General features: G+C 45.0%; 1 protein-coding gene and 1 long non-coding RNA gene across 2 annotated transcripts; one reads left to right on the top strand and one right to left on the bottom strand.

Annotated features, from left to right (window-relative positions):
- The first annotated feature begins 1,156 nt into the window (after window positions 1-1,156).
- Window positions 1,157-2,483, top strand: LOC102714963. The gene is made up of 2 exons (XR_423035.3): window positions 1,157-1,554; window positions 2,094-2,483. It is a non-coding gene; the product is annotated as an uncharacterized LOC102714963 (long non-coding RNA).
- Window positions 2,484-16,492: 14,009 nt separating this feature from the next.
- On the bottom strand, window positions 16,493-18,563 carry LOC121054947 (glycerol-3-phosphate acyltransferase 1-like). Its single transcript, XM_040526107.1, has 2 exons — window positions 18,324-18,563; window positions 16,493-17,402 (listed from the first exon to the last, which is right to left on the bottom strand). The coding sequence occupies exons 1-2, from the start codon at window positions 18,561-18,563 to the stop codon at window positions 16,578-16,580; spliced, it is 1,065 nt and encodes a 354-aa protein (XP_040382041.1). The 3' UTR covers window positions 16,493-16,577.
- Between the last annotated feature and the right edge of the window lie 262 nt (window positions 18,564-18,825).

The raw sequence follows: 18,825 nt of genomic DNA, 5'->3' as shown, positions 1-18,825 counted from the left end.
CCGTTCATCCTCCCCTCAATCCTCTGCACAGCGCCTGAGGTTGTCTTTCTCTCCCCAAGCGGCGGCCATCTGTCCTCCCCCATCCCTCCCTGCATCAGCGTCTACTAATCCTCCTCCCCGGCGTTCCCACCCGCTTGCAATAGGCATGCCCTCCTCGAAATAAACTGCTTTCTTGATCTTGTTACTGCATAATAATTATGTTGCTGTAAATTCACATTTTCTGTTACTGCAAAAAAGATTCATGCTTTCCCCAATTCAAGCTTTGTGTTACTGCATAATAATTAGGTTACCGCAAAATTCATGATTTGTGTTACTGAAAAAAAATTAGGATTGCCCCAATTCAGGCTTCCTCATGTTTGGATGTTAAATATGATACTTTATAGTAAGAGGTAATAAGATGGCATACACATAGGAGATACTGCATCCCCATTACTGTAGAACATGGACGAAGTGTTGGATGTATTGCCAATAGCGACGAGCCCTCCTCCACCAAATGTAGAAGAGCGTTACACAGATCCATTATTACACAGGACCAATATCACCCCACCTCTCCCAATAAATCTAGAGGCTTGTGCAACACTCGACAATAACCGTACTTACACACATGTGAGTGTGTTTCTGCATATATGTATTTTTTGCTACGTATGTTCACCTTTTTTATGCGTGAAATCTATATGATGTGGCGGGGAGGAGGACTGGTAGGCGCCGATGCAGGGAGGGATGGGGGGAGGACAGATGGCCGCCGCTTGGGGAGAGAAAGACAACCTCGGGCGCTGTGCAGAGGATTGAGGGAGAGGATGAACGGCCGGATGGAGGGAGGAATCGCTCATGCAGGGATAGATGGATGGAGGGAGGAAGAAGGACGGTGAGGATGGAGGACGCATTGGGACTTTGCTGAAAGAGGGAGGGAGAGAGAGGAATAAAAGAGGTGGGGCTAGGCTAGGAAGGTGAGGTAGATATAGATTAGTGCTGATATATATATATATATATATATATATATATATATATATATATATATATATATATATATATATATATATATATATATATATATATATATATATATATATATATATATATATGCGCGCGCGCGCACCCAGCCCGCGTGCGCGTGCGACCTCCCCTCCCGCCCGCCTGCGCGGCCTGCGCTCCCACCGGCCCACTAACAAAAAATAAGGAAAGAGAATAAGCTAGGAAAAAAAACCCCAAAATCTGAAACGCCCGTGCTTGTGCGGTAGAGTTAGGGTTGGGCGATTTTCGTCGGCGGCGCCCGGATTCTGGCGGCGGGCGGCGTGCGAAGAGGCGAGCGACTGGCGTCGGGGGCAGATTCTGTCACGGGCGGCTGGCGTCGGGGCAGCCGCGCGCACGCGGGCAGCGGGCGAAGAAGACGGGGCAGCCGTCGCGGTCTGCCGGTGGCGGGGCTACATGGGGCTGCCGGCGTCGGTGCTGCAGGGGGCCGACGCGGACAGGGAAAATCCTGGGGGAAGGCGGCCGGTGGCAGGGGGCGGTCGGCCGGCGGTGGGTGCAGGAGGTGGAGGCGCCTGACTTGGGACGGTATTTTTTTTCTTCCCTTTTTCTTCCCCTCTTTTTTTCAAACTCATGTTTTTTTTATCTTCATGTTTATTGGAGGAGTACTTCATGTTATTAATCGATATACTGTGTGATCTTTTTGTGTTCTTGGATGTGGAATGTTTTGTCGCGTTTGAATGTATGTGAGTCTTTTGACAGATTGATGTTATGCTCTGTGTGTGAATCAGAATTTGCAGTAACACTGCTCTTAATATGTAGTAACTGTGCAATTAATCTGCAGTAATATTACCATGTACATGAAGTAACACAAATCTGAATATGCAATAACACATTTATAATTTTGCAAAAACACATTTAAATTTTACTTCAATAGCAATGAACATGTTTACAAACTCAACTTGTTTTTGAATGTGCATTACCACAGCCCTGTATATGCAGTAACATAGCTCTGAGTGTGCAGTAACATAACTCCAAATATGCAGTAACTCATTTTTTAGAGTATGTTTTTTTTATGTCAATGAATATGATTCATAACTCAACTATTTTTTTTGGGTGCATTGCAGTATGGTCAGTTACAAAGTAAGGGAAGCAATTGAAAGTAGCCAAGGTCGTGGTTAGAGATAGTGACCATGACCTGGAGGTTTCTTTCGATCTCACGCAAACACAAAGTACGTCGGCAACACCAGGATGTCGGCGTAATCAAGAACTAACTGCCCAAAGAAAAGAAAAGCCAAAACAAGCTGATGATGAAGAGAGTATCCTAGTTATGTAAATGCAAAGGCCCCCAATTAGTATCCTAGTTATGTAAAAACCAAACATGTGTACCTAAGTGGTTGCAGCAGCGTCCTTTTGTGAATGGCATGTGTTTTGTGCCAAAATTGTGGTGGCATTGAAACTTTAGTTTCATGTGTTTATAACTATGTTTGGTGGCAACTTGTGATAACATTGTGATATTTTTGTTTTATACACTGCTCCACTGCTATATATATGTGTGTGTTTGCTAATTGCCTGTCGTGGATGCCCATATTTTCAAGAGGGACTCTGTCAAAATTTTTCATAATATGCAGTAACATATGTGTATGTTTGCAGCAACATATGTGTATATCTGCAGTAACAGTGGTAACATTGTGATTCTTTTTATCATACATGTATATTTTTTTCACTAATTGCATGTCCTGCATGTCCATATCTACACGAGGAACTCTGCCGCCAAAATTTTCCATAGTACACAGTAACATATGTACATTTCTGCAGTAACACATGTATATATATACAGTAACAGACATCACAGTAGTTGTACAATGTTGCAACCAACAAACCAACTAGAGCACGAATGTAGCAGAACTGCAGTAATATTGCATTATTATTATAGCATCATAAGTGTATGTCTGCAGTAACAAGTACCAAGACAGTACATCAAACTAGTTTAAGTACAAAAGATCATGAAAGTATTGGAGCATAGCAGCAACTAATTGGGTTCACCATTTTTTTCATCTACATCCTCTTCGTCTTCTTCCTCATAGACCTCATCACGTGTTCTTTTCCTTTATCAAACACTTCGTCGATGTCCTGAATTTTTTTCATCAACATAAATCATGAATTTACAGTAAAAACATAATCAATATGCAGTAACACAAAGCCTCAATTGGGAAGGGGTGATCCTGATTTTTTTTAGTAAAACAAACCATAAATTTTTTACAGTAACCTGACTATTCATGTAGTATCATAAAACCCTAAAATGCCTCATTTTTTTCAGCAACGAAAGCATGAAATTTTGCAGTAACATAATTAACTTGCAGTAACACAAAACCTCAAAAGGGGGGAAATCCTAGGTTTTTTAGCAGAAACACAAAACAGTAAATTTTTCTGTAATCTAACTAATTTATGCAGTAGATCGAAGCCTGAATTTAGGCTAGGGAGGCGGAGCCAGAATTATTTATGCAGTAAAAAAAATCCTCAATTTGCAGTAACAAAAACTTTTGTGCAGTAACAAGATCGAGATAGCAGTTTTTTTGGGTTCAAGGAGGACGAACCTGTTGCAATGGGGGTGGGGAGGAGCCCCAGATCGTCGCTGCTGTAGGGAGGGATGGCGAGGTGCTGCTGCCTTGCAGGGGAGGAGGATGATGAGGAGGGGGTGGAGGTGCTGCTGCCTTTAAGGGAAGGAGGAGGACGGGGGAGGGGAGAGGTTGCTGCCGCCTTAGAGGGGAGGAGAAGGACGAGGAGGGGGAGGGGACGATGCTGCCGCCTTGGAGGGGAGGAGGAGGACGGGGAGGGGGAGGGGAGGTTGCTGCCGGTACCATGGAGGGCAGGAGGATGGGGAGGGGGGAGGCTGCTGGCGCCGTGGAGGGGAGGAGGAGGACGAGGAGTGGGGGGGGAGGTCGCTGCCGTTGGGAGGAGGAGGAAGGGAGGGAAGGTGGAGGTGGTAGTTAGGAAAAGGTGAGGGGTGCACAAAATAGGTTTTTCTAAGGGGGTTGTGCATATTAGTGCTGCTATATATATATATATTGCTTAATTTTGGTCATGACTAATACCAAGATAAAGATCAAAAACACCCAAAAAAATTCGGTGGCTAACTTTTCTCAAAATCGATATATCCTGAATTTTTAAAGAGCAAAATTTTGATGAAAACTGAAAACGAAGATCCAATCAACCGAAATGACCGATCGGCCCACCTTTAAACGAGATTTTTGATAATATAGCACTCAATTGGTAACCTTTGATCTTTTACCACTCATATTTAATAAAATACCACTGGGGCTACAAATTATTTTATTTGGTACCACAACATCCTTTTTTTCTTAGTTTGTAATTTTCTTAATAGTTTTATTTTTATTTTCATCCTTATGGACATATTTGCCCCTAGCCCCACCAATCAGAAGGTTTAGAGTTTACGATGGGATAGGGAAAGATGAGAACGACCAGATTGTTCTCTCCCTCTTTGCCATCGCTGCTTGTTCTCTCACGTCGCGCACCTACTCGCTCTCTCTTCCATCGCATCCATCTGCGTCTCTGCCCTAACTCCAGGTGATCGGCGGCCCTAGTAGCGGCAGTCACCGCAGCCCTCCCCCCAACACATCTCTAGTCGATGCTGCCATGGATTTTCTCACCTAGGGTTTGAAGGGAAAGAGAGGGTTGATATGGTGATGGCGGTTCCGGAAAAGGGCAAGGTGCAATCGGTGAAATATTCTAAAGTTTCTAGCGAGCTCCCTTCCAGTAAGACCATAAAATCATCATCTCCATTACTGTTCGATAGTAGGCACATTAACTTAGGGTAGAAAAAATATCGAGCAAACTAACAAATTAATTTTTTGGATTTTGTTATTCATATATGATAGGATCAATCATGATGTGGCATTTAGTGTGTGTTCAGTTTGGTCGATATACAGCTAAGCTTGATGATGGTAGTTGTGTCTATGTGCCTCGTAAATATGAGGAATGGATTGTGGATTACCGTCAATCAAGTGTCACGTCCAGACTTTTTCCCAAGCTAAAAATAATTAAATAATACATTAAAAATAAATTGTTAATTAAAATTCAAGAGGAAACAGTGTATAAATTAATTTAATTAAATGGAAGCTTTTCGGATGTTCTAAAATGTCCCGAAAGCATTTTAATTATTAACAGGATTTAAACTTGAATCTCAGAGAATAAAATTTACTCAAATAAATTAAGTAAAAATCGGCAAAATTAGAGGCAATTTCTTTTTTTCCTTTTCCATTTTTCCCTTCCCTTTTCCCGTCCTTTCCTTTCTTTTTCCCTTCTTTCTTTCTAACTTTCTTCCTTTTCTTTTTCTCTTTTCCTTTTCTTCCCCTCCAGTGCCGCACTCAATTTTTCCCTCCTCCCCCTGTGCGACCTCCACCCCTTCCCCCTCCCTGTCGCACATGCTCCCCCCAGCACCTCTCCTGTGTGTGCAATCTTCTCCTCCTGCGTAGCCGTGAGCAGCCCCAACTCTCTCCCTCCTGCCAAAAATCAATCCCCACATATTAGGACAATATTTTCTTTGAGACTCAATCAATTCCTTTTTATAGGAGATGGATTTCTAGTTTATCCCTAGTTTCCTCTATAAATAACCCCCTAGGGCCTCGCCTTTTTCAACTCCCGTTTCTCTCCCATGCGCCAGCCCTGCCGCACCCGTGCCCCAGCCGTCGCCGGTCCAGATCGTCGTCCCTGAAAGTGCATCTAGCCCCTAAACGGAGTTTTGGATGACTAATGACAATGCTAGCCAAGTATGTATGCGTTAATGACTTGTGATTGCAGAGAAGATAAAGGATAAATTTGATTAAAGGATTAAGTGATCTAATTTGAAGCTTGAGTGACCCAAAGCGATGTTTCCTCGGAGTTGAAGACGTTCGACGACGAAATTTCTTTTTCACTTTTGAGTAGTAGGAACTCCGTATTATTAAGAGGGGTCACCAGAAGCTTAGCATGCATCCAAGAGTGTTTAGAGTTAAGTCTGGGTCGAGTAGAGTTTTGTCGTTGCTTTTCCTCAGCAGCATGGCCGGACAATCTGGTGGCAGGACGGTCCGGCCCCCTAGCCGGACAGTTTGGTTAGGTTTCTTTTTCAACGGCTAAGTGACGTCTGCCAGCATATATAAGGCCCCCTTTAGATCTAGCTGTTGGTGAGGTTTTATGTCCGAATTCACTGGGTGTTAGGGCAAGTTTAGCACCTCTCAAGCCTCCCCACTAACCCAAAAAGACATCCTAGAGAGATTAATCGCTGGATCGAATCCTAGGAAGAGTGTTTAGGCTAGTGAGTGATTGAGTGAGTTCTTGGGCGTTGATGGATGCATGTGGAGTCAAGGTGGCTTATTACTCTTGGAGATTGATCTCCTAGACGGATAGGCGTTGCCCGCGAGCCTCCGATTCTCGTGAATCGCCCGGGAGCAAGTTGTGAAAGTTGATACCTAACTTCCGCAAGGAAATATGTAAGATTGATAGTAGATTCTTGGGCTTCTTCATAGAAGGCTACAGGGTAGAGCGGGTTGCAACCTAGGACTGGGCATGGTCGCTTGATCTTGACCTTGATGGTCGATCAAGGACTTGTTAGTTCTTAGGTGTGAATCCAAAGACCCGTGCTAGCCTTGTGGGAGGAAGCCAAGAGAGAAAAAGGATCGAGAGAGATCCTGCTCGCAGGAGTGCCTCAATGGAGAGTAGGATCAAGAGATCCGAACTTTGGGATAAATCTCTTGTGCACGTCTTTTTCTTTCGGTGTTCTGTTTATCCTGTGATCATTTAGTGTTTATTTCTTGCACACGAGCACTTCACGTTCCCAGGAACCTCACTAGAAAAGGAGACTCTCAGGTCTTCCTTTTCAACTGACCGGACAGTCCGATGTTCTATCCCGGACAGTCTGGCCAGAGCTCTCGGCTCAACCCGAGAGCGCCAACCGGACGGTCCGGCCCCTATTTAACCGCTGCAGGTTCAAAGAATTTCTCAGGACACCTATTCACCCCCCCTCTAGGCTGTCTCCCCTAGGACTTCAATTGGTATCAGAGCCTATTCTTCTGAAAATGCTTTAATGCTTGAAGTGATCCAAGATGAGAGACGAGGCTTTCAACAACAAGAGCAATGAAGGAGGAGGAGGAGAAGAGTTCTCTGAAAAATCAACCAACTCCAAGAAGGGAGCATCCTATGAGTTCGACTATTCTAAACTCAACAACTCTTCTTCCACTAATGTGTCTCTATCTTCTGGCCGCGCCCCACTCTTTGATAGCACACACCATGGGGCGTGGAAGCACAAGATGAGACTCTATCTAATATCTATGCATCCAAGTGTGTGGAAGGTTGTTTGCACAGGAATAGGTGACATGTCGGATAAAGAAGAACTCACCCCGGCACAAGAGTTCCTCATCCATCACAATGCTCAAGCGGCGAGCGTCATCCTCAACTCCTTGAGCCCGGAGGAGTTCAACAAGGTTGACCAACTTGATGGGGCCAAGGAAATTTGGAATACTCTCCGGGTGGCACATGAAGGAACAAGAGGAGTTCGAGAGTCAAGAATTGAACTTCTAGAAGGCAAACTTGGAAGGTTCGTCAGGGAGGACGACAAGTCACCACAAGAAATGTATGACCGCGTGATGGTCATAGTGAACAAGATCCGTGGGCTTGGAAGCGAAGACATGACGGATTATGTTGTGGTAAAGCGCTTACTTCGAGCCATCTCACCAAGGAATCCCACCTTGGTGACCTTGATCCGTGAGTCAAGCGGGTTGAAGAGGATGACTCCAAGCGACGTACTATCAAGGATCATATCACATGAGCTCTTGGAGGAAGAAACCAAGTCAAGAAGTTCGCCACCACCTCCGCTCAAGCCAAGAACAAGGAGGTGGCCTCCAAGGCAAAGAGAAGTAGCTCCAAGGTTCAAGTGGAGAGTTCAAGTGACTCGGAGTGTGAGGATGAGGAACTCGCTCTCTTGGTCCACAAATTCAAGAAGTTTCTTCGCAAGAAAAGCTATGGAAGAAAGGATGGTGATCGGTCCAAGCGCCAATCCAAGAAAACTTGCTATGAATGCAAGGAGTTTGGGCATTTCATAGCGGATTGCCCCAAGCTCTCCAAGAACAAAGATGACAAGCCTAAATACTTCAAGAGAAGATCCGGAATGGCTCATATTGGAGAGGAATGGTTTTCTAGTGAAGATGAAGATGAGAAGAAGGATGACTCCAAGGCAAGTGACTCCAAGGGTGGAGGTGTCGCCACCATGGCTATCTCTTCATCAAGCACAGAGCGGCTCTTCCCCAACTTGAGTGACGACGACAATGATCACATGTCATTGTGCCTTCTGGCTCAAGAGCGTAAGGTATTCCTTGCTCCTAAGCATAGTGTTGATACTAGTGATGATGATGATGTGGATCATGATGATGATGATGATGCTATGCTTAAGAATTTTAGTAAACCTGCTCTCATTCATATTGCCAAGCTTATGAGAACTCTAGAAATGAAAGAAAACTCACTTGAAAGGCAAGAGGATCTTCTAGTTCAGGAGAGAATGAAAAATGCCTCTCTTGAAGAAATCATTGCCACAAATGAAGAGAAAATGGATGGTTTGACTAAGAAACTCAAAATAGCAAACCAAACCATGATCAATCTTAAGGATGTCAATGAAATTCTTGAGAAAACAATTGTGTCCATGAAATTGAGGCACAATAGTCCTGAGAATGAAATTGACACTCTTAAGGGCAACTCTAAGGACAACATTATAGTCAATACCATATTTGAATGTGAGAAATGCAAAACTATTGACTTAAGTGTTGTTGAGACTAACAATGTAGCTCTAAAGGAATTGAAGAAGGAGAATGAGAGGTTGGAGACCTTGGTGAAGTTTGGATGTATTCGAACATATCAATCCAAGGATGTCCTCTTCAAGACAATTACCTCTTATCACAACAAGGATAAGAGGGGTCTTGGGTATTCTTCCGACTCAAATGCAAGCTCAAAAAAGGGTAATGATCAATGGTAAACCGTGCCTTGCATTTGTGAAGGAAGGAGAGTTAATTGGTAAAGGAGACAAAATCTGCTATGTAGACAGACAGTCCGGACATGGCCGGACAGTTCGAACTGTGACTTCTGCTCAACAGAGAAGTCAGGCCGGACGGTCTGGTCCAGGCTGAATGATCCGGTTCGGCCACTCTGTCCAACAGAAAGGGCAGACCAGACAGTTCGGTCTGGGTCGGCCAGTCCGACCAGACCTCTCAGTCTGGCAGAAAGGTCCGGCCGAACGGTCTGGCCCCAGTGTCCGGACAGTCCGACCAGAACCATCTGCCTGGCAGAGAAGTCCAACCGGATGGTCTGGTCCCAATGTCCGAACAGTCCGACCCCAGCAGAGCAGAAAGACTGATTTCAAGCTTCCCTTAACTCATGAGGGTCCAGCTAAAATTAGGCTTATCTATGGCTCTTATGAGATCATGAAGAACGGCCGTGGACGTGTGGTTACTATCTTTATTGGATCGAATCAAAGAGAAAGAAGGGTAAGCATATGGATTATAAAGGACTTGACCACTATTGTAAAGGGACCCAAACTTAAAACAAGTTTGGGTACCTAAATTGCATGTTTGACATGTCTTTTATAGGCATACTCCTCCGGTGGCTCAAGTTGGGTGATCGATAGTGGATGCACAAACCATATGACCGGAGAAAGGAGTATGTTTACCTCACTCGACAAGAACAGCGGAGATCATGAAAATATAATCTTTGAAGATGACAACAAAGGGAAGGTAATGGACTTAGGTAAAATTGCAATCTCCAAAGACAATTCCCTTTCCAATGCTCTTCTTGTCGAGTCTCTTAGCTATAATCTACTTTTGGTTTCTCAATTGTGTAAGCTTGGATTCAATTGCCTCTTCACCGATATAGATGTTACCGTCTTTAGGAGAGATGACAAGTTGGAGGTGTTTAAGGGTACATTGAAGGGAGATCTCTATCTTGTTGACTTTGACAATGATAGAGTTAACCCCGAATCTTGCTTAATTGCCAAGTCCACTCTAGGATGGCTTTGGCATCGTCGCCTTAGCCATTCCGGGATGAGAAATCTATCAAATCTTCTAAAGGGGGAGCACATACTTGGCATATCTAATGTATCTTTTGAGAAAGACCGTGTATGTAGTGCTTGTCAAGCGGGGAAGCAAGTCGGAGCATTTCATCCCCCAAAGAACATCATGACGACTACAAGACCATTGGAGTTCTTCGGGCCAATAGCTTATCTAAGCTTAGGAGGTAATAAGCATGGTCTACTAATTATCAATGACTTTTCTCGCTTCACTTAGGTTTTCTTTCTTCATGACAAGAGCGAAACTCAAGAAATCTTCAAGAAATTCACCAAGAGGGTGCAAAGTGAATTCGAAGTGAAGATTAAAGGAATTCGGAGTGATAATGAAAGAGAATTCAAGAACACCCAAGTTGAAGAGTTCCTTAAAGAAGAAGGGATCAAGCACGAGTTCTCCGCTCCATACGATCCCCCTCAAAATGTGATTGTGGAGAGGAAGAACCGGACACTCATTGAGATGGCTCGGACAATGCTCGACGAGTACAAGACACCGGATATCTTTTGGGCCAAAGCCGTCAATACCGCGTGCCACTCCCTCAACCGTCTATACCTCCACAAACTACTCAAGAAAACTGCATATGAACTTCTTATCGATAAAAAGCCTAATGTGTCTTACTTTTGAGTCTTTTTGGTTGCAAATGTTTCATTCTTAGCAAAAGACCTAGATCTTCTAAGTTTGCATCCAAAGTAGATGAAGGCTTCTTAATACGATATGAGGCGAATGCATGTGCCTACTGGGTTTTCAACAAGTCCACCGAAATTGTTGAAATCTCTAGGGACGTGATGTTCGATGAATCTAACGGCTCTCAAGTAGAGCAAGTTGAAGTTGATGTTGCAGATATTCCCACTTCCAAGGAGGACATAGACCACAAGGCAATTGAAGATGTGAGACCCCGTGAGGTTGAGGGGGAGCTAGAGCAAGAAATACCACAAGATCCCTCAACCCAAGATGATCAAGTACAAGTTGGTGATGGTGGTGAAAATAAAGACCTTGGGGATGGGATTGATGTCGTGGGCACAAGTGAGCAAATTGATCAAGCTCAAGCCCCCACGGTTCATCATCCTTGAATTCACCAAGTTGTACAAAGGGATCATCCGATCGACAATATCCTAGGCGACATGCGTAAAGGGGTAACAACTCGCTCTCGTATTGCAAGCTTTTGTGAAAATTACTCCTTTGTTTCATCTTTGGAACCAGTAAAAGTGGAAGAGACACTTGGTGACCCGGATTGGGTAATGGCCATGCAAGAAGAGCTCAATAACTTCAAGAGGAATGAAGTATGGTCGCTAGTCGAGAGGCCCAAGCAAAACATCATCAGGACCAAGTGGGTCTTCCGCAACAAGCAAGATGAACATGGAGTCGTGACACGCAACAAAGCTCGGTTAGTGGCACAAGGCTTCACCCAAGTCAAAAGGACTTGACTTCGGTGAAACTTTCACGCCGGTTGCTCGCCTTGAGTCCATTCGAATTTTATTAGCTTATACCGCTAACCATGATTTCAAGTTGTATCAAATAGATGTCAAGAGTGCCTTCTTGAATGGGCCAATCTCTAAATTGGTGTATACGGAGCAACCACCGAGATTTGAAGATCCAAAGCACCCCGAGCACGTCTACAAGCTCACAAGGCTCTCTATGGGCTCAAGCAAGCTCCTAGAGCTTGGTATGAATGTCTTCGTGATTTCTTAGCCAAGAATGGCTTCGAAATCGGGAAGGCCGACACTACTCTCTTTACTAAGAAATTCAAGAATGATCTATTTGTGTGCCAAATTTATGTCGATGACATAATATTTGGTTCAACTAATGTCTCTTTTAGTGAAGAATTTAGTAGGATCATGACCAAGCGATTTGAGATGTCAATGATGGGGGAATTGAAGTTTTTCCTCGGATTACAAGTAAGACAACTCAAAGATGGTACATTCATATCGCAAGCAAAGTATTTGAAAGACGTTCTCAAGAAGTTCGATATGGATGGCGCCAAACCCATCAAGACACCTATGCAAATCAATGGGCACCTCGACCTCGACATCAATGGTAAGGATGTCGACATGAAGGTATACTGTTCTATCATTGGTTTGGCTGTGATAAGCAGAACTGAGATGTAAGGAAGTACCAGCCAACATAAAGAGTTGCTCCCAGAGATTACTAGTAAAAATCTTGTCTCTATCTGAAATGATGGTAGTGGGTAACCCATGCAATTTGTTAACTTGGGACATAAATGCCTTGGCTACATCTAAAGCAGTAAATGGATGTGCCAGAGGTATGAAATGAGCATATTTGGAGAATTTGTCAACCACAACCATGATGCAGTTAAATCTATGTGATTTGGGTAAGCCCTCAATGAAGTCCATAGAAATCACCTGCCAAGCTCCTTGTGGTACAGGTAATGGCTGCAACAATCCTGGGTACTTAACTCTGTCAGGTTTAGCCTGGATACAAGTCTGACAGTTCTTTAATTGGAGTTTTACCATGTTTTTCATGTGTGGCCAAGCAAAAAGTTGTTTGATTCTCCTGTATGTCACTGGAAAACCTGAATGGCCCCTAATGGGGCTGGCATGGAGTTCTGTAATGATCTTGTTCTGTAAGTTAGAACTGTGGTCGATCCAAATTCTCCCCTTGAACTTAATAATACCATTGTGGAGTGTGAAACCTGCCTTAGTGGTAGAGTTGGTAACCAAGGAGGACAACAACTGCATTGAGTCAGGATCTTGCTCATAGCCCTTGGCTACTTCCTCTAACCAGAGAGGAGTGCAGGTAGATATGGCATTGGTTTCCTGAAATTGCCTAGAGAGAGCATCAGCAGCTGCATTACAGCTCCCTTTTCTGTAACAGATCTTGTAGTCCAGACCTAGTAACTTAGTGAAAGCCTTGTGTTGCCAGACAGTACGGAGTCTCTGGTCACTGAGATGCATGAGACTATGATGATCAGTGAGAATAGTGAAAGAACCCAATTGAAGGTATGATCTCCAGTGGTCCACAGCTAATAAAACTGCCATGCATTCCTTTTCATAGGTAGATAGTCCAATATATCTGGGACTCAAAGCCTTGCTCACATAAGCAATGGGATGGTTTTCTTGTGACAGAACAGCTCCAATTTGTCACAAGCATCAGTCTCAACAACAAAGGATTTCTTGAAATCTGGTAATGCTAGCACAGGAGCAGTTACCAGGGCTTGTTTGAGTTCAAGGAAGGCTGAATTGACTGCTGGTGTCCACTGGAAAGGAGCATCCTTCCTGAGCAGCTGTGTTAATGGTTTGCTAATTAGTCCATAATTCTTGACAAATTTTCTGTAGTAACCAGTGAGACCCAAGAAGCCCCTTAATTTCTTCACATTGGTTGGTGGTTGCCAGTTGAGAACATCTTGTATTTTACTGGGTTCTGTAGAGACACCATCAACTCCAATGACATGGCCCAAATAGGATAACCTCCTTTGAGCAAATGAACATTTGCTTAATTTGACATTCCAATGTCCCTCTCTTAATAGCTGAAAAACTTGTTGCAAATGAGCTAAATGAGACTGTAGGTCTGGGCTGTAAATAAGGATGTCATCAAAGAAGACAAGAGCACATTTTTTGAGTACTGGTTGCAAGGTATCATTCATAGCTGATAAAAATGTGGCTGGAGCTCCAGTAAGGCCAAATGACATAACCTTGTACTCATAATGACCGGTGTGTGTTTGAAAGGCTGTTTTATGCTCTTCCCCTGGTGCCATCCTAATTTGGTGATACCCAACCCTCAAATCTAATTTAGAAAATCATTGTGCCCCTGATAATTCATCCAGTAATTCTTCTATAACTGGCACAGGATATTTTCCTTTGACAGTTATATCATTGAGTTTCCAGTAATCAATTACTAGCCTCCAGGTTCCATCTTTCTTTTTGACCAGAATTGCTGGGGATGAAAAGGAACTTTGGCTGTGTTGGATGACTCCAGAATTAAGCATTTCAGCAATCTGTTTCTCAATTTCATCCTTGAGAGCTGGATTATGTCTGTAGGGCCTCAAGTTCACTGGTTTGCTGCTAGGTAAGAGAGGAATGGAGTGGTCACATGATCTCTTAGGGGGTAGTCAAGTTTGTTCAGCAAATATATCAGAATAACGTTGTACCAATTTCTGAACTGGTTCAGGTACACTTTTAGGGCTATCAGATTGTTGTAACTGAACTTGAACCAAATGCAACAAAGATCCTTGTCTTAGCATTCCTTGGACTTGGTCACAAGTAACAGTAGAACAGTGGGTAGATCAGCAGTGAGGCCCTGTAACTTGATAATTTCTCCCTGGTAAGAGAACTCTAACCATTTTAAGTTCCAGTCAATTTTCATTGGACTGAACTGTTGCAGCCAGTCCATGCCAAGTATGATGTCATAACTACCCAAAGGTAGCAATCTGAAATCAGAGGTGAAACAGTGGCCCTGCATGTACCATTGACAATTTGGAACAAATTGTTCACAGCTGAGAGTACTACCATCAGCCACTCTGACAGACACAGGTTGGTTCAACTTTCTGACTCCTTGTAATTTGGTTCCAATTACTTGATCAATGAATGAATGTGTGCTGCCTAAATCAACCAACATAAGTAGTTCCTGACCTTGCACCCATACATGTAATCTGATAGACTTGTTTGATTCAGTACCCCACAATGCCTGCTGTGAAATGGTCATGAGGTTCCCATTGTCACCATCAGTATTTTCTTCAAGTGTATGTTCTTCCTCAATGTCAGAATCCAATTGCACTACTTCCATCATTTCTTGGACGACATGAAGTTGAATAGAAGGTGCACATTTGTGATCCCTTCCCCATCTTTCACCACACACAAAGCAGAGTCCCTTAGCTCTCCTATAGGCCTTAAGTGCTGATTGCCTGTCTTCTCTGGATTTACTACCATCTCCACCTGAACTGGTTGCAGATTTGGGTGGTGAATTAGAATTGGTGTGAGAAGTAGGGCGGTTGCTGAATTTGATGTTGCCATGACCTTCCTGTCTTTTTGATCCTGAAGCCTTGCTTCCTTCCATTGCTTCCTCATACAGTAGGGCAATTGAGCAAGCTGAATCAATATCCCTGGGTTTCTGAATCATTACCACCACTCTGATGTCCTCTCTAAGCCCATCAACAAATTTAGTGACAAAATATGATGGTTCAGCAGGATTGTCATAGGAGTTTAGCTGTTGCATGAGAACATCAAACCTCTCAACATATTCAGCAAATGTGCTAGTTTGACTGATATGAATATACTGCCTAATGAGTGCTTCCTTCTTGTCTTTCAGAAATCTGCCTCCCACACGGTCACAAAACTCCAGCCAAGTTACTCCTACCAGACCAGATCGTACTGACTGCAACCAGAATGCTACGGGTCCGACAAAATTCAAGGCAGCCACCTTGACCCAGTGATTTGGGTGAACCCCATACACATCAAAATAGGCTTCACAATTGTCTTTCCAGAGTTGAGGATTTTCCCCATTGAACTGAGGGCAAGTCATGGGGGCACATTTGCATTAATGCCAGCAGAAATATGAGAGGAGCCAGAATTGAAATCAGGGCTAGATGAGAATGGTGGCTTACCCATAGGTGGTGGTGTGTCGTAGCCATGAGAAGATCGTGTGAAGTTGCTAGCCAATTTCTACAAGTTCTCCACCTTGGTTTGCAACCCGGCGATAGTAGCATGCAGGCCATCCACCCTCTTCTCAATCTCGGGCAATCTTGTCTCAACAACTCTCTTGATGGCTTGAATTTCGGTGCGATTCTGGTGGTCCAAAACCGCGCGCTTCTGCTCCACTTCATCCATCTTCATGAGCAGCAGATCCAGCTTGTCGTTCCGCTCCATGATCTTCACGGTTTGCTTGGTCAAATAGCGTGGTTTCTCCAGATTGGCTATTCACGATCACCACACTCCGAATCAAGCCAACCCAGTCCGGGTAGCCGTAGCTTTTGCAGATCACGATTGCTTACGCAATCAATCCCACCCTTCCTGGTAATTCTACAGCTCAATCAAGAGAATTTAGTAGTGGACTCAGAATTGGCTCTGATACCAGTTTTGTTAGCTACCCGATCGATCGATCAAACACAATTTCACAGAAGAATTCAGCGAGGGAAGGAACGGCTTAGTAGAGGAATGGTTTGTGGCTATTACAACCTTCTCAACCCGACATGGGTGAGCCACCACCGCCGATCGCCGCCCAGCCAAAAGCCACCCTTCTCCCCGGGTCTCGCCTCCCTTATATATGTCTCGCCAACTCCGAGTTCGCTACACGACACGCACAACGCGGGAACAGCTGGCACGCAGGCCAAAACACACTTGGCACGCAGGCCGAGTTCATTTGGCCCACTCCGGCCCAGAGACGCATACACTTGGTCTGCATCGACGGCGTGGCCGCTCATTGCCGCTTCCTAGTCCTGTAGCTCGTCATCCCTCTTGTCGCTAACATTCGACGCATATTACAGTAACTAATTTTGATAATTTGGTTACAGAGCATGCAAGTATGCATAACGACAGGAGCAGATGGGGCGCACCCACTCTACTTGGCGACCACACCGTCGTTGCCGGCGAACATCATGTACTTGTCGCGGCGGGTCAGCCCGGTGCACTCGTACCTAAGCGCCTCGCCGAGCCGCCGCTGCACCCAGTTGGCCACCTCGGTGCCGGGCCTGCCCCCGGTGCGGGGCCACTCGCGTGGCACGGCGCCCAGGAATTCCAACCGGTACGCGGGCTGCGGGTTGGCGAAGAACACCACGGGGTCCAGCCACTTGTGGCCGCTCACCGTCGTGCCGTACAGCGTCGTCACCTGCACGTCCAGCACCACGGGCTCCATGTCGTCGGCCAGCTCCGCGAACAGCGGGCTGAACCACAGCAGGTACGGCTCACGGCAGGTGGTGCCCTCGGGGCAGACCGTGAGGTCACCATGCTCCAGCAGGCACGACATCGTCTCGGCGTCACGCACCCGGTCGCGCGTCAGCCGCACCGTGCTGATGGGCGCGATGATCTCGGACAGCTGGCTGAGGCTGTACGTCATGGTGGGCACGGGCTTCTGCAGCGCGGCGGTGAGCATGATCGGGTCGACCAGCGTCCGGTGCGTGCACACGTACAGGATGCCCCTGCGCTTGACGCCGGGTTCCAGGGCGCGGAGGCCGGACGTGCGGAAACGGACGCCGAAGACGGCGCCGGCACTGAAGCTAATCTTGTAGGAAACCACGATGCCGATGGAGATGCGGATAACGGAGAGGGTGACGCCGAGCGGGGGGAAGAGGAAGAAAGCAAGCACGGCGGAGGGGGTCGGGAGGAATGCGAGGTGGCCGTCGTGGAAGATGAGCGGCTTCGGGTACCTATCCCGCAGCAGCCGGCACTACTACGGAACCCCCTATCCGTAACGGGCCGAAATAGGTATCAGTCACGGGTATGTGGTCCGTGACGGACAAAGGGTCACTGAAACCCAAATGTTTCACTCACGGGCCAACGGACCGTTACGGATAAACTATTCCCGTAACGGTTCGTCATTTAGAACTGTGACCGATACTGATCCAGGAACCCATGGTAAGCGGAGAAGACCCGTGACCGATACTTAGCCGTAACGGCCGAGAATGTAGAACTATGACCGATAGGAGAGTATCGGTCACGGTCCGTACTTGTAGAACCGTAACCGATACTCTCCTATCACGGTTCTAGATTACGGCCCGTTACCGATATTGTAAATATCGGCAACGGCTAGTAGTTTATACCCGTTACGGATATGTAGTTATTAAAAAAAAGAAATTCTAAAAATCGACTGGTCTCAGGTAATGCCAGCCATACCCTCTGTAAACAAGCAATATATTCCAGTAATATGTGCAGCAAACTGGTATATTTCAATTAAATATACGTCATGCCAAATATTATGGTACGCAAGCAATTAGTAACACATAAACAGTAATGCACGATGTAACAACGAAATATCAGCTATATACACAATCAATCAACTCTTCCATCACAATAAAAAAAGTTAGACGTGTAAGAAAAACTCATCGAATTACAGTGACATAGGTATATTGAAAATTTTGAATGAAATTTAAGACAGTGACTAATCAGTTATCCTTTATACTTGCTAGCATGAAATTGCCCCTTTGGATTGATTACATCGGTTAACAAGAATGCGGCAATTTCTCCTCGGATCTTGCTCGCATCAAATGTATTGACTTCACGAAAGCTAGCTGTAAGATAAAAGGTTTAGTTATTACTTAAGTTAGGAAATAGGTAAGATGGTGGCATAGTTTGGGTGACTTAGACAAACCTCAGGATCAAACGTGTTCACCTGCTGGGATAAGTTGCTCATGTGGTGACAAACATGAAAACCACACATGAGTCCAGTTTGTTGAGCGATGGGGAAGTCGAACTTATGAGTAAGACCCGATCTCTTTGCATCATGCTTCCCACCCTTAGTGACATATGGTTCCCACGCTCTCTCCAAAGCTTCTTTGATTGGGATCCATGTGTAAATCGGCGATATGGCGGAATTGAGGTAGTACACCATGTTCCACTTTGGGCATATGCATATGAGGATCCAATGTCTCCTATAATAGGCGAGAGTAAATTTGTAAATACGTCATAATCGAATGGAAAACTCAATTAGTGAGCTATCACCCTTACTGTTGATTATGAGCCAAAAATATAGCTTCCTTGTCTTGATGGGCCCACAAGCTCATCCTAATGTACTCAATAGTGGAATCCAAGTTGGACTGAAGAGTTGTCTCGTTGATGAGGGATGGATCTAAGAAACCAACCCTCAAGCCCTT

Source organism: Oryza brachyantha, chromosome 1 (assembly GCF_000231095.2).
Source record: "Oryza brachyantha chromosome 1, ObraRS2, whole genome shotgun sequence".
In the NCBI taxonomy this organism is placed as follows: domain Eukaryota; kingdom Viridiplantae; phylum Streptophyta; class Magnoliopsida; order Poales; family Poaceae; genus Oryza; species Oryza brachyantha.
The sequence above is the reverse complement of the archived record's forward strand: the minus strand, read 5'-3'. Positions and strand labels throughout refer to the sequence as shown.

Coding starts and splice junctions, on each gene's coding strand:
- LOC121054947 (XM_040526107.1), bottom strand. CDS start 18,563: ATGGTGTACTACCTCAATTCCGCCATATCGCCGATTTACACATGGATC. Junction 17,403..18,323: donor TGAACACGTTTGATCCTGAG/GTTTGTCTAAGT, acceptor GTTCCGTAGTAG/TGCCGGCTGCTGCGGGATAG.